The 16,172-nt window shown below is 46.3% G+C and overlaps 1 protein-coding gene across 2 annotated transcripts in view; it reads right to left on the bottom strand.

Annotated features, from left to right (window-relative positions):
* Positions 1 to 12,258, bottom strand: part of PRPSAP2 (phosphoribosyl pyrophosphate synthetase associated protein 2) — a 53,265-nt gene extending 41,007 nt beyond the window's left edge. Inside the window, exons 1-5 of one of the 2 annotated variants that reach the window (XM_044249339.1) lie at positions 12,136 to 12,258; positions 7,252 to 7,348; positions 6,853 to 7,003; positions 5,766 to 5,818; positions 3,256 to 3,322 (exon numbers count right to left, since the gene is read on the bottom strand). In XM_044249339.1, coding sequence (XP_044105274.1) covers positions 3,256 to 3,322; positions 5,766 to 5,818; positions 6,853 to 6,971 — 239 coding nt within the window. In that variant the 5' untranslated portion in view covers positions 6,972 to 7,003; positions 7,252 to 7,348; positions 12,136 to 12,258. The remainder of the gene's footprint in view (positions 1 to 3,255; positions 3,323 to 5,765; positions 5,819 to 6,852; positions 7,004 to 7,251; positions 7,349 to 12,135) is intronic. The other variant, XM_044249340.1, reaches the window with a different exon arrangement.
* Between the last annotated feature and the right edge of the window lie 3,914 nt (positions 12,259 to 16,172).

The raw sequence follows: 16,172 nt of genomic DNA, 5'->3' as shown, positions 1-16,172 counted from the left end.
CAGCCATTCTCCCCGCTTGCATCCTCCCTCAGCTCAGAACACTCCCCTGGCTTGTACCCATCGGCCTAGAAACACTATTGTTCCCTTAGAAATGACTGGAGGCCACTTTTCCCACAGCCCTATTCTTTGCTCCCCTGTGTATACATCTCAGGACCATTGTCTACACTCACTGTCTCGCTCTCACCCAAACTCAGGCCAATCCAGATCATCCATGACCTCCATGTGCCCAGATCCAGGGACAATTCTCCTCTTCCTCTCATCTGTGGGCAGCAGCTCTCATGGCTGTTCACTCTGCTTGACCAACTTGGCTTCTAGAACTTCCTCACTGCTCTCTTGTTCTGCCCTACCTGGCTTTGTTCACTGGTTCCCCTCCTCCCCACCTTCCTGCCCAACAATCATTCGTGTGTGTCCCCTTGGGCCTCCCCTCTTCCCTGGGCTTCTCGTCTAGTTTCACAGTTTTCCAGAAGCTGGAGACGCCTGCTCATAGCCTCCGGCCAGGCTTCTCTTCTCAACCCCAGTCCAGCAAATCCAACTGCTATGTGACAACAGAGCCACTCTAGTGTCTTTAAAAACACCTCAACACTTAACACCCCCAAATGAACTGCTCTTTGCCCCCCAAAGCCTGCTTTATCACAAAACCTTTTCCATCGTGGTTGATGGCGACACTACTCCTCCAGCTTACTCAGGATGAAAACAAGACACTCCTTACTGTTTTCCCCTCCCGAAGGTTAGAGCATCTCACCGCCACACAGCTGCACGGCTGTGCTGGGGACAGGCCACGCTCCCCGTCAAGCAAGTAAGTGACCAGGACGGCCTGCCACCAGGGGCCTCCCTGCTCCCCAGCAGTCCCTCTGTGGCCCATTCTCCACAAGGCGTCCCGGTCATCTTCAAGGGCAAGTCACATCAGGCATTCTATGCTCAAGACCCAGAAATGCTTTCCCATGTAGCCCATGGCCCCACCGTGGTTCCCAAGGCCCCTTCCTCATCTGCCTGCCATCCCACCTCTCCACTCTCCCCTCGTACATCCTCTGCCAACACCTCAGTCCGGCCACACTCAACGCCTTGTCAGTCCTCCCTCCCACCCAAGGTCCTGTACCGTAGGTGCTCTCTGGGACTGGAAAGCTCTCCTCCCCCTGTCCCCACTGGCCACCTGGCTTAGGTCCCTACAGGCTTCCAGTTTGGGACAAATGTCACCTGCTCACGGAGGCATGCCCCGCCTGCCCTCTCTCCACTCCCCACCATCACTCCCAATCCCCTGCCGTGCCGTTGAGGTGTTTTGTTTTGTTTTCTTGGAGGGTTGGTTTTTTTTTTTCCTATGCCACCCATCATATTCTTACCACTAGACAATCTACTTATTGGGTTAGCTGCATGTCTCAGATAAAAGACTCCATGAGGACAAGGGTCTTTATTTGTTTTAATCATTCGTGTGTCTGGCACACCTGGAACGGTGTCTGGCACACAGCAGAAATTCAATCAGTATTTTTTAAAGAATGAATGAGTGAAGGGAGACACTGAACACGTGGGTGAGTGGATTCTCTGTTAATATCTGCCCCGATGTCTGAAGGCTTTCAGGATAGCACTGTGTGTGAGAGGGGAGAAGAAGAGGACCCAAAGTGGGTACAGAGTTACAACGAGGGTCCCAAGCCATGCTTGCTGGGGCACCATTTTTAGGGAAGCTGCTGAAAGGCTTGCCAGCACTAACCTCAAATCATGACCTTGTCTGAATGACCAGAAAAGGGAAGCTAAGGGACAGCATTTTCTCCATTTAAAACTTTTCTAATACTTTCAGCATCCACCATTAGTCTGACCTAAAACAAGAGATAAGGTGTTTCTGACGACATCAAATCTCAGTGTTAAGTATTTCACAAAGACCCTAATGGCCAGGCTCTCTGCAACCTGGCAAGACTAAGAATCCCCGAGCTAGCGCAAGGTCATGGTTCGGAACAATGCAAAACGAGACATGCAGACGGTTTTAGCTACGGGAATAAGAGACCAACAAGAGGCAGGGGCAGAACGATAAGTGTTGAAATAAACCAAAAAGAAAGAAAAGGAGAGGAATAGAAGGGCCTGGAAACAGGAAAGAGTACACGAGCCACGCTGCTGAAGCCCCGAATCCCAAGTTCAATTTGGCTTTCAAGGCCCACCTATCCCCTTGTGTAACACAAGCGACTTCTGTACATTTATCCAAATGGACTCACAAGTGTCTGTAAGGAGAGGTATAAGTACCGCAGACACCCAGAAGCCAGAAGCAATGGAAGACCTAAGTCGTTCTGCGCTCTGCGCTCTGCACTTTCCCCTCCCACTGCCAGAGGGTGAAGGGCGGGTGTGGGCACAGGGGAGCTTCCCACTGGCACTCCCGCCCATCAGCTGGCGGGGGAAGGAAGATGGCAGTGCCTCCTAGCCCCGGTCCGCCAAGGCTGCTTAATGGCACAGAGGAAATGAAACAAGGGAACCTTGGCAAAGGCCAGCCACCCTGTCCCTTCTTCTGATCACACACGCTCCCAGGAGGGCTTGAGATGCCACAACAGGTCCCCCTCAACTCCTCTTTCCCAGAAGAGCCAGAGATTTCATCCCCATGAACCAAAGACCAGGACAGACGTTCAAAATGTAGGTGAATCAAAGCTAAAAAAACGATACCCCATACAAAGTGATTTCCAGACATTACTGAAAACTGCCCTGAGTGAAGAACTTTCACGTATCGGGACATGAGGGGACATCTGCGGAAAGAGCGGTCTTTGATCAAAAAAATGCAGACAACCTCACTGCACTGATTCCTCCACACCCAGCTTATAAAGTTGTGACAATTTCCAGGACACACATTTGTCAAACGTCACACCAGCCAGGAATACATATTTCTTCAATGCATTCTTTTATCTTCTCTACTCATTTATTTATACAACAAAATAAGCACTGGTGATCATTTTTTAAATTGCCTGCAGTCGAAGCTTTAAGAACCCCAAGTAAGTAAACACCTCTCCTTCTGCCTTTTTGGGGGAACTAGAAGAGCTTTCCTGCAAGTTTTACCAAATTCTGGCTATGGAGAGGCAATGTAATATGTTCCATTTTCATTAAGAACCTCTACTCCAAGACTTGGTTACTTCTATCCTTCAAGAACACGAAAGAACACGTGGAAGTCAACAGTTATGTCAGAAAAATTAGCAGAATAAGGCATACCAATTTTCAAATGATCCTAAACACGCATCCCACAAAGAAAAACCCAGAGAGTGATATCACGTGTGTTGGATAAGAACTTACTTTGAGACAGTCTGGATGATGAAAACATCCTTGCCCCTCACAGATTCTTGAATCTGTACTCTTGTTTCTGGCAGGAAAAGGAAAAAAAGTGGGGAGGGGTGGAAAAGACATATAATTTATCTTTTTTAAAATACACAAAAAAAATCTGCTTCATCCCCAATATTATAAAATATAGAAAATGGAACTCCTAAAGAAACTCATAAGTCTTAGGTGCTGTAAAGGATGATGAAAACACTGGCATTAATCACACTTTTTACTTTTTTTTTTTAAAAGATTTTATTTATTTATTTGACAGAGAGAGATCACAGTAGACAGAGAGGCAGGCAGAGAGAGAGAGGGAGCCCGATGCGGGACTCGATCCCAGGACCCTGAGATCATGACCTGAGCCGAAGGCAGCGGCTTAACCCACTGAGCCACCCAGGCGCCCCCCTTTTTACTTTTTTTTAAAGCGGGGAGTGAGGGAGAAAAGGGACAGAGGAACAGGGAGAGAGAGGACAAGCAGGCTCCATGCCCAGCACAGAGGCCAACATGAGGCTTGATCTCAGGACCCTGAAATCATGACCTGAATTGAAATCAAGAGTCAGAGGCTTAACCAACTGAGCCACCCAGGTGCCCCCAACCACACTTTTTAAACAAGTCAAGTTACATTACGTGCTTCAAAAAGAATTCCATTTCTGACTTGGAACAAGTAAATCTATCCTTCTTACTTCTCTGAGGACAGTATCTCTAAGGGAAATTACTCATTCATAAAACCATCACAATTAAGAACTTATTAGATGGGATGCGGGGGTGGCTCAGTTGGTTAAGCATCTGCCTTCAGCTCAGGTCATATTCCCAGGGTCTTGGGATCAAGCCCCATGTCAGACTCCCTTCTCAGGGAGCCTGCTTCTCCCTCTCCCTCTGCTTGCATGTTCATGTCTTCTCTCTCTCACAAATAAAAAAATAAAATCATTGCCAAAAAAACTTTACTAGGTAATAAATGTTATAATAATGTTCTGAGACTAAAGATGAATTAAGGTCCAACATCCCTACTCTCAAAAACCGTGTAATCAGCCACAATTAGACAAATGCAGAATGGGACATTCTTCAAAGTCAAAGTCATGAGAAGAAAAGAGCTGTTGTAGAGTAGGGGAAACTACAGGGATAAAAAAGTATTGCTTGAGCCAAGAATCCTGGCTGGGAAAAAAAAAAGGCTCTCCAGGACAACTAGGGAAATTTGAATATAGACTAGATATTAGATAATTAGAGAATAATCGTTAACTCCTTTAAGTGTGACAACAAAAGCGTATTCATGCAGGAGAAAGTGCTTATTCTCCAGCAGCATGGTCAAGCATTCAGAGCTTAAGTGACATGATGCTTGCAACTTACTTTCAAAACATTCCACCCATACATATCCATCTTGCAAAATGTTACCTGCTGAACCCAAGTAGCAAACATACATACCTATACTCACTGCACTACTCTCTCAACTTTTTTATAAGTCTGAACATTTTCATTAAAAATGTGGGGAAAAGGGGCACCTGGGTGGCTCAGAGGGTTAAGCCTCTGCCTTCGACTCAGGTCATGATCTCAGGGTCCTGGGATCGAGCCCTGCCTAGGGCTCTCTGCTCAACAGGGAGCCTGCTTCCCCCACTCTCTCTGCCTGCCCCTCTGCCTGCTTGTGTAAAAAAATAAAAAAATAAAAAATAAAAATGTGGGGAAAAAAATAGAATATATGTTTAGAAAGGAATATGGTACCAAGGAAAGAAAATGAGCCTTAGATTGAGGGAGATCTGGGTTTGAATCCTGACTCTGCTAGTCTGGGGACCCGTATCTAATATCACCCCTGAACGCAGTTCTTTAATATTAGGTAACAGTGAGGAATCCACAAATGGCAGTTCTGCCCTTTCCCAATGGACATCAAATATTTTCTCTGTCCTCATTCATGAACCCAGAGGGTGGATCAACCTCCTCCTGGCCGTTCCACCACCAGCCCTCCCTTACTCTCCCTTCCAGACTACACAAAGGACATTATGCAGTCCCCCTTAGCTGCAGATTAAATCATTTGCAGTTTACAAAGCTCCAAGCTCCCCACAGGACCTGCTTGAAATTCTCTCTCCCTCTTCCCTTCCTACTTGTGCGCTCTCTCCTATCTCTCCTAAATAAATAAATCTTAAAAAAAAAAGGAATAACAACCAATTAATACTGTGGCCACACGGGGTTTTCTCATCCTGCCTAAGGGACATAAACTCACACAACTGCTGAATTTCCGTTCGGTGGACCAGTTGCATGCATCTCTGTGGTTTTTACTGGATGAGGTCTGAGAGCTGGAGTTCAAGGCCCCACAAGCTGTATATCCAGCTGGTATCAGTAGGAGCTAAAGCACTACTCTCACCACCTTGTCCGCCTGACTTCTTGCAGAACTAACTGGCCACTGGGTCCAATTGTTTCAAGAGTGGAGGATGCAGGCCTGAGCCAGCATGTCACATGCCACGAAAGAATCAACGTAACGCACATCCCAGATAGCTCACCTCTGTTAGGCTCCTGGTAAACCTGCACTTTGCCCATCTCCACCCCCAGTCGCCTGAAGAAGAGAAAGGGGGGGAAAAGTTGAAAACGTAACAGAGACAGAATCTATCCATCCAACATCTTTACAACTTGAGGATGCTTCACAAATTCATAAAAAGATAAACCAAAATAAAATAGAGGCACTCTTATTATAAAATTGAAAGTGGATATGCTACTGTTATGTCATTGCCACTATGTCACACCTAACCCCCTACCTCCCCTCACACCGACCCCAAGAATGCCTCCCGAGTCCTGCTCAGCCTGCCTCATCAACCATTTCCTTGTACCCTCTGCCCTCTAGCCGTGCTCCTGGGCCATACCAACACCTCCTGCTGCACACCTCAGGGCCTTTGCACCTTCTGTCCCCTCTGCCTAGAAGGTTTCTCAATTCACATATCATCCCCTTGGTTTAAAAGTTTCACCGGAGCCCTCAAGCTAAAGCAGAACCTGCCCAAATCATTTCTTTCACACTGTTTTCTTCACACTATCAATCACCACCTGAAATTTTGTTTTGTTGACTTCCTTCTTGTCTGGCTCCCCAACTAAATATGAGAAGGAAGGATCTTGACTGGTTTGTTCACCATTAATTCTCAATATCTAGATCAAGGCCCAGTACCCAGGAGGGTGTTCAATCTTCATTTATTGTTTTCTATATATTTTTTTTAATTTAAATTTTGTTAGCTAACATACAGTGCAATATTGGTTTCTGGTGAATCTTTATTTAATAAATAACTAAGACCATACTGAACTGTAATCTAGATAAACTATTTTCATCCAGAATATGCTGCACTGTTCCTTAGAGTCAAGTAATTCTCTAGACATGTGGCACCTAACACACAGGGAGTCACAATGGTTTACAATAAATGTGTTTTTAACGAACACACAGGGAGTCACAATGGTTTACAAAAAGGTTAGCCCTTAATATATAGATAATCTGCAGATGAACTATACAATATCTGCTCTTAAGTTGAACAACCAGTGCTCTTCCAATCACCAAGGTCAAAACAGCATAGAACAACTGTGGATCTTAATGGTACGATTATAACTCACTCGGCGATCTTCTTTGAGAGCTCCATACACGAGGAATTAGAATTTGCTGAAAACAACACCAGACCTCCTTTGGTTATGTTCATCTTGGTTTCCAATTCAGGTGGCGTCACACAAAACATCAAAACCTTCTTGGTTTTCCAATTCTCAGAGCCTAGGAGGATTAAGAGGATATGAATAATGGCCAGAAAATATTAAAATGCACCTGAATGAACTTTTTTCTTTAAATAGCAAATGACTTAAGCTGAAGATTAGTGTTCACTGATGGAGTCTTTTACGTTACATCTATGCATGAACAAATAAGAAGTTTGTTTGGATCTTTAGGGCTCCGAATTTATGGAAATATGTTACTATATGATTTCGCTAGTTTCCATGACCACTGGGAATAAATGACAAACTTACAAGAAAGGCGGAGCTGAAGCGCTCAGAGTTTTACTGTTTTGCTGCTTAAAGTCAATTATGGACAACCTCCTGTTATTCTCTGACAACAATATTCCTCCTGGATTAACACACAGAAAAATGGCAGAGCCATTAGCAAGGACATGGACTGAGCGACCCTTAAATAATGAATAAATAACCCATCTATGCCCAGCTTCTCCTATAATAACTGTTTACCCCAAAGCCCTCCCTCTGGGCTGCCAGGGGCCTCTCTGATGCCCTGAGGCATGTCTAAGGCAGACCCTGCCACCTGCACTTTCCTGAACTGGAACATAAGGCCAGCCAAAAATAACCCTGAGGGGAAGTGAACAGACCACCCAGCTGACAGGGCATGGACAGATAAGCCCCCGGCCTCAAAGTCATCAGAGCTGGGACAGTCATCCCACGGGCCATTCACGTGCCCTTCCGTCTTCCACTCTCTGGGCTGTGTCCTTATCACACAAGGAAGGTACCAGACTTAGGTGTCCCAGCAACATCTCAGAGGCCACAGGGCATGAGGGCATCTTCCCAGCAAGCCCACTGTGCTTGCTCGGTCTGTAGCTTTCCATGAGATGGCCCTAGAGGAGGTTGGTGGAGACTGAGAAAGGGATGAGGCCGAGCGGCTCTTTTTTGCTATTCTTCCATTTTAATTACACGAGTAAAACACAAACACGTTCCCCTTGGGAAAAAAATGAAACCAGGACCAAAGTTTAGGCTAAAGTCACCAGCACCCCCCATCCCAGGCCCCTTCCCACCCAACCCTCCCGGAATGGACAATTCTTACTACTTTGATATGGACACCATCAGACCTTCACGCATTCACAAATGGCCCACCACCCCATAAAAAATTGGACAAAAATACATTTCAAACGATGTATTTTGACAGCCCAGGGTTACAAAATATATGCCCATTGGGTCCTTTTTAACTGCTGCTAATACTCCGTGGTACTGGAGATGCCAGTACCTGTTTAGTGGGTCACCATCCTAAACAGGCCTCCTAGTGCACGTGGGTGTCTCTCTGCAGTAACTGAGAAGAAGACCACTGGGGCCTGGGGCTGGTGCAATTTACAGGTATGGGCACACCAGCAGGCCAGGAAAGCACATTTCCCCACAGAGTGCTTCTTACCGGGCATGCTGCAGTGGGAAATGGGGAGCAGGGCAGTGAAATTTACCTATTTCCTGTGAATTACAAACAGAAACACAGGCACAGATGGCCAAAGCCCTATGGAGACCAAGGAGAGCTAGTGGTAACTTCCATGGAAGGTGTGGCTCAGGAGCAGGAATCAGCTGACTACAGCCCATGCGCCAAACCAAGTCCCTCCAAATGCTATTTCTGTATGTAAAACTGTATTGGAACATGGCCACACTCACTGCCTACCAACTGTCCATGGAGTCAATGATGGAGTTGACTGCTGGCCATCAAGCTGAAAACACTGCTTAACTGGTCCTTTACAGAAAGTCAGCTGACCCCTGCTTTATGGCGTAGTGTAGGACAGAGTGGCTGGTCTACAGGAAAGAAAGAACATCCTCAATATTCCAAGTTGGAAGAGATCTTAAGTATCTTCCAACACTGTCTCTCAACCACTATACGTCTGTGTTTAGGAACAAAAGGTACAGGTCTGGCAGAGAAAACTTGTTTTCCTGTAGTTATAAATACAGGCTTTGGAGTCAAGCTCTTGTTTGCATCTTGGCTCCTATTTGGCTCCCTGGGAGGCCGTGCATAAATTAATCTCTCTTCACCTCAGTTCCCTCCTCCCTACAATACACGAATACGGCCCTTACAGGGTCACTGTAAAATTAACTTGGTACGGCACTTAACAAACTGTCCCACATTGAGGATCTGTTTGGTAAATGGAAGCTACGTAGGAATCAACTGTTAATATTTTGGTTTTCTCCTGAATGAGTACATTAATACACATGCGGTGGCCATCTTTTTTCACCCCCCAAACATTAAATAAGAAGCTTCTTAAAGTCCACAGCATTCCTGAGAGGGCTTGGAACACTCAGAATGAAAGCATCTGAGGGAAGAAAGAGCTCTAATCGGCCATCTACAGGACTCCCACCAAGAAACCACTCCAGCCACTTGAAGAGCTCCAGAGACTATGCCCACATCCTCAGGTCCCATCCATTCCAAATTCTTCCTTAGAACATGCTAACTTCCTCTCCCTGCGATCACCACCCACTGGTCCTTGTCCTTCCCTTGGTAATTTACAAGAAACCTCAAATTCCTTTGTCGCAGGTCAGTGTTCAACCTGTCTCTAGAAGGCTCTCTTAGCTCTGCGTATTCTCTACTCCAGGTTACTTCCTGGAGCCTGTCCTTACTGGTCACAGTTTAAATGCCCTTCACCACTGACTGTGGCCTCTGAAGTCCCCATCTTCAGATACCGGGTTTCTAGAACCGAACCCCAACCTGAGACTTCCATCAGAAATGGCACTGGTAGGGGAGTCCGTTTGGATATGGATATTGATAACAGTCATGTTCTGTGACCATTCATTCCACAAGATGTTCAAACCTAAGGGCTGTTGTTAGTTTTGGTTCTGCTTTTCCCTACTGGAAATGCAAGCTGTGCTCTTTACCAAGCTTCCAGAAAAGTGAGTTTTAGATTATCCTCAGAAACATCATCACCAGGATGGGGCTGGCAGGTGGCTGATCAGCACAAAGCTTCATAAACTATAGTTGCTTCTACATTTATCCTAAATTTACTCTAGGATGTGTGAGATTTATAACATGTATGAAAACACACACTTTAAAGAGAATTCCGACACCTTTCAAAAAGCAAATCCTGCTCGTCTTTGAATGAGACTTGACAACCTGTTAGGTCTCATGAATGAATTCACAGGGAAAGACCACTTGCTTTGCATGTTGCCAGCTGTCATTTCAAAACCACTTCTCCGGATCTCGGATGAGAAAGGCTCGCATTAGAGTGTGACACTTTCCCTCCAGCCTTCCCTCCAAAGTGCCCCCACTGTACAAACACCTCCTATCTAAATATGCTGGAGGAGGAGTGTGGTCTTGGGTCTGTCTTCCACAGTCAGTAGCTACTAGTCCTTGGGGAGGTCCCTTGGCCTCGCCAGGCTTGTGCCTCTCCCTTTCTGACAACAGAGACAGATGCTCGGTAAAATCAGCTTAAAAATAAGGTCCAGACAGCAGAGATTTTTTTTTCTCTGAGATTTTTTTCTCACCCTTATGTTCTCTCCTGTATGCCAGAGCCAAGGACCAGGCACATCAAAGAGGCTCCATGACACTTGTCAAATAACAAACATTTGTTGAGTAAAGCCTGATCTGGTAGAGTTGCAAGGATTAACAAATGGAACTAGAAGGCATTGTAAAGTGCAAAGAATGATTATGTTTATTAGCGATGTCCTTCACTAAAAAAAATAAAAAAATTTCTTTTTATACCAGTGCTGAAGAGAATCAGTAGGGCAAAACCTAAGCTGAATTAATCCTCTAAGCCTCTGTGCTCCCAGGCACTTGGCCCGTCTCTCCATCAGCACGTTTTCTTACAGCCAACATCACTTTCTGAGTGCTCTGAATTCCCAAGACAACTCAATAAAGCAGGCACCAGACGAAGACCCATTTTACACATGGGGAAATGAGGCTTTGAGATGAAGAAATGTGCTGACATCTACATGGCCTCTAAGCAGCAGACATGAGCTCAGTTTCAGTCTGACTTGGAGCACAGACAGTTGTGTGCACAGCTCATTTCTCAACAGCACAGAAAATGACTGGACTCCCCAGGCCGAAGTCGGCTTTACAGTGAGCGGGATCAGACAAACATCCAGATTTTGAAAAATGTCTACAGTAAACATGTCTTGTTTGGGAAACAAGTTACATGAGTGTTAAAGAAAGACCACAACACAGAACTTTGATTCAGTATTTCCCCTTTTGGGAATTTATACCAAAGGGAAGAAAGGGCCATATATGCTCCATGATGGTCACTGCAAGACTTTTTTAAGAGCAAAAATGCACACGTAGAAAGGATCCGTAATGGGGTAATTAAGTAAAATTCTGAATATATACTCAACATAATAAAAAAGTCTCCAGGACTGTGCAGAAGTCCTTATGGTAAGCGAGTAGGAGAATTTTATCTCCTCTGATCAAAACTGGGTGATAATGGTATAGACCGGGTCAGGATAGGAATACGGACAGGAAGAAGGGTATGATTTAGTGGAGCTCAATAATGTGGCTGAATTATTTTTATTTGTGCATTTAAATCTCTCAAACATTAAAAATCACACTTCCTCATGCCCCAAATCCCCATTCCTCATTTCCTTATTCTTTATAAAAGCTAAGCAACCCAAACTGCGCCAGTAACAAGATAAAGAGTGAAAAAAATCCTTATCATCAATGTATTATACAAGGGGGAAATATTTTACAGTAAAATAATATCTAAAAATTACATCAAGATCCTCTCTCCTGGGTGAGTTCGGGGGGGGGGGGAGTGGAGAAAAACTGGCTATAGGGACAGAAATGTTTGCGACAAGCAAGGCCAATCAACTTAACATCAGGGGCCGTCTCAGATTAGGGGCCGGAGATGGTTGGGTTGGAGGCTTGTTTCCGAGCAGCCCGGCCGCAGGTCCCACAATTAGGGCTCGACTCCCAACGGCGCCTGGAGCGGGGTAACCCCGGGGGCCCCGCGCCGGGCCCGAGCCCCGCGGACCCCGGACGGGAGAGGAGGGAAGGAGGAAGGGGCGGCAGCGGGCGCGAGGCCGGGGTCGCCCCGCTGTATCCCCCAGCCGCCGCCCCAGGACCGCGCGACCCGTCCGCCAGCCGGCGCCGCGGGGCTCCCCGCCCCTTGCACCTGCGCCCCGCACTGCCGGAGCCCGCCGGTCCGCGCCGCCACTCGTCGCTGGCTCCCGCCCGCCTACCTGGCCCCGACCCCAGCCCCGGCCCCGCCGCAGCCTCGGCTGCCGAAGGAAGAAAGCGCCGGCTCTCCAAGCGGCTTCTCTAGGACCAAAATGGCGACTCCATGCGCAGGAACGGCGTCCAAGGCGACTGCGAGGCCTGTGGGCGGGGCAGAGGGCGGGGCCGGGAGCCGGGATTGCAGCGGCACCTGGCTTGGGGCCGTGGGCGTGGCCAACCAGAGGGGAGGAGCGCGTCAGAAGAGCCGAGCTGGAGGGGTGGGGCCAGGCCGGCACGAGAGGCGGGGAGATGGGCGGGACTGAGCCTTATTGGGCCCCTTGGACGCGCTCGCTCAGGTGGCTGTGAATGCGAGGGTGTGGAATTAGAGAAGTCTGGGTTCCAGGCTTTCCTGCCCTGTAACCTTGGGCAAAGTCACTTTGCCCCTCCGAGCCTCGACTTCCTCATCTGAGAAATAGAAATGATAGTAGCATCCATCTCATGGATTGTGAAATTGTGATTTAATCCTCACTGTGAGGATTAAACGAGTTAGCGCCTGCAGAGCTTTTTAGCTCAGCTCCTAGCAAATGGTAAATGCTCCGTTGTTACTGTAATTATTTCCTTTCTTCTTTTATTATAAAGGAATTGGTGTTTTTGGTATCCATTGACCGAATTCCTTATAATTTAAGTGTTCACCCTTTATTTTATATATATAACCTAATAATAGCGACCACGTATGTAGCATTTACCATGTGTTAGACCAAGTCCTCTCAAGCGCTTACCATATATTGACGGTAATTTATGTGATTCTCACAAAGAGAATGAAGTGGGCATTTTAACAGCTGCGGGAACTTGAAACACAGACGCTGAATGACTCGACAAATGATTAAGTGGACAAGAATTGCAATCCAGGAGGCCTGGCACTAGATTGCACTAAACCAACCGGTATACCGCACTGCCTCTCCAGCATCGCTTTGGGTTTTTCACAAGCATAACGCATGAAATCATTCATCGAAGTTTGGGCAGCTAGATGGAAGTGGCCAACCTCTTATTTTACAATTGGGGAATGCGAGCATCTCAATTTATGAGTTATAAATTGGGTGATACTTCATGAAATGGAGTCCTTTAAGACGTCTCCTTTGCCTGACAACTGTACAGAGATAAATACTTCCGCAAAGAGAGAGGCCCATGAACCCACTGATACATTCGCGGGACAATTCTGAATCCTTTCCAAGCGGACGTTTGCTAGGTTTTCTTCACTTCTGCACTGTGACCCTCGTCCAACCCCACCTGCCTGCCTCCAGCGCCCTCCTCCCCACCAGTGGGCCTTCACGCCATCTGTTGCTCTATGAAACGGATCTGACCAATCAGGACAGCTCATCTCTGCTCGCTGATTCGTTCAAAGGATAGGCAGCCGAGCCTCCTGGGGACTGCTGGCTGGAGGCTTCCTCTCTTGCTACCTGTCAGCATACCTGGAGGGGAACTGCCCGAGGAAATGCTGATAGAGCAAGAAAGGGGGAAGGATATAGTCGCGCCCCATCGAGTTTAGGCTGAATCTGAAGTCAGTTGTTCCCTGAATTTTTCAATTACGAGAGCCAATAAATTTCTCCCCTCCACCCTCTTAAGTCATTGTGGATTGGGTTTCTATCATTCCCAGGGGCCTGCGGGTTCTCCACCAGCTTACCTATTGTTCTTTCTCACCAGCCTGGTTCTCTATGTCTGAACTACAGGGCCTTCGCATGTGCTGTTATGCCCTTCCTCCTGCAGTCTTCTCCCCCATGACTGGTACTGAAACTGCATCTTAGCTCAATTGTCATCTTCAAGCCTTCTCCAACGCTCCCCCCGCAAATCTACTTCATGTACTTTTTCTTCATTAAGCTTATCATGATTGCTAACTACTGCTAATTATGTATTTACTTTGATGATTATTTCACAAATATCTTCACCCCAGGTCCCATAGACTGTAAGTCCTTTTTGGGCTGGTCCTTTGTCTCTTTTGATGACCCCTATTTCCCTGTACCCAAAACAGTTTATGACATAAGTATAATACTCAAGAAATGTCTGTAAAATGAGTGACCTCAGATTTACCCCCTTGGTGGGAAGGAGGTGGGCAATACCACAGAATTATATAATATTTGCACCACACAGAGAGAATGTTCTGGAAATTTTACAGATCCCGAGTATGGCTCTCCTGAGCCAGTATGGCTTGCTCAGGATTGCTTCCAAGATTCCAATTAAATGGTTAGTTTCTCATCAGTTTCTCCTCATTGCAGGCACTTAGCTTCTGGTTCCCTTTGCTCTGTTATATCAAATATCACTTGTCCATCTGCCTTCCATTCTCCAAAGACTCTTTTTTGAAATCCCTGGGGCCAATGCCTCATCTCCCATTCTCATTATCCTTGGGGTTTAGGCCATGGGGGGGAAGCTATGGTGGACATCCATCCCCAGTGACCCAGCAGTAACCACAGTCACAGTCACCCCCCAACAGCAAATGTATGAGAGACCCTCAGTGAGTATCACCCAGCTGAGCCCAGTCAACCACAGAGCACTGAGAGATAATAATACATTTTTGGATTAAGTCACTGAGATTGGAGATGTCTTATTACACAGCAATGGGTAATGAGCAAGAAAGGAGCAGAACCAGCTCCACTCAAATGCAGTTTTGGGCTAGTCTATTGCTAAGCTTGAGAATCCCTTGCACACTTGGAGGTTTACAAGTCTTTATATATGATGGATGTGATCAGCCTGCCTCCATTGTTTCTTTGACCACATTCAAGGGCCAAACGTCTGCACATAAGATACAAATCAAGACACCCAAGCCTAAGACATTCCCCTCCAACCTTTTTTTTTTTTTTTAAGGAAGATAATCTTTGCTATAGTTTTATAGAAGTTTGTCAGCAGTGCAGTAGAGCAGAAAACACAGACTTCTCCTTCAAATAAATATTGAAATGAAAACTCAGGGACTTGACTGCCAGTCACTAGGACCAGGGTCTGCATCCTGTCTTCCTGTTGCAGAAATGACCTTGGACAGAGTGGTGAGGACACCTCCAGAAGCTTCAGTTTCCTCATCTGGAAAATGAGTGCTAAGATTAGCAGCTGTATGGGGATTCCAGGTAGGGAATAACCTTTCGTGGAGTCCAGGAGTAAGAGGCCAGTAGGGGAAGCTGGTTTGCCTCTGCCTCTCCACCCTCGCATCTCTGGCCATCAAGATTCAACAGCTTTGTATCTTCTCCAAGCAGAGGAGGATGGCAGCTGGTCTGGCAGTGGGAGGCAACAGAGACTAGCAACCTTGTCAGTCATCAAGGGGACCTTGGAAGCTTCCATCCTGGAGCCCTTTCCCTCATCCTCCAGATTTTCTTTTTTTTCTATTCTCCCCCCACCAAAATATAAAAAGCTTCATAATCTTTGATGATTATTAATATTTACATGTAAAAAAATCAAACACACAAAGAGAAGAAAGTAAAAAAGATATTTGCCATTATCTCACCATGGAGAGGTGCTCATTCCTGATATATTTTTTAAAAGATTTATTTATTTATTTGGGGGGGAGGAGCAGAGGGAGAGAATCTTTAAGTAGACTCCCCGCTGACCGTGGAGTCCAACATGGGACTTGATCCCACCACCCATGAGATCATGACCTGAGCCGAAATCCACATTCTGATGCTTATCTGACCATGCCACTCAGGCGCCCTGTACCTGGTATATTTTTTAAAGATTTTGTTTATTTATTTGGCAGAGAAAGAGAGACTACAAGCAGAGGGAGCAGCAGAAGTAGAAGGAGAAGCAGATTCCCTGCTGCTCAGGAAGGCAGATGTGGGACTTGATCCCAAAACCAAAGGTAGACACTTAACTGGCTAAGCCACCCAGACACCCCTCCTGATATTTCTTAATCTCCCTTTTCCACGTAACAATTGATTGCAGACAGTTCATGTGAATGAACTTAAGTCAAGGTCATCATCATGTGTACCTGGACTAAATATCACAAACTTGGGAATGAGACGACCTCTGTCTAAACTCCTTCTCCCCTAGTCACTGGCTGTGTGACCTTGATTTTTCTTCACCTGCT

The sequence above is a fragment of the Neovison vison genome, chromosome 5 (genome assembly GCF_020171115.1).
Source record: "Neovison vison isolate M4711 chromosome 5, ASM_NN_V1, whole genome shotgun sequence".
NCBI classification, from domain to species: Eukaryota; Metazoa; Chordata; class Mammalia; order Carnivora; family Mustelidae; genus Neogale; species Neogale vison.
Note: the sequence above shows the minus strand (reverse complement) of the source record. Positions and strands in the feature narration are given on the sequence as shown.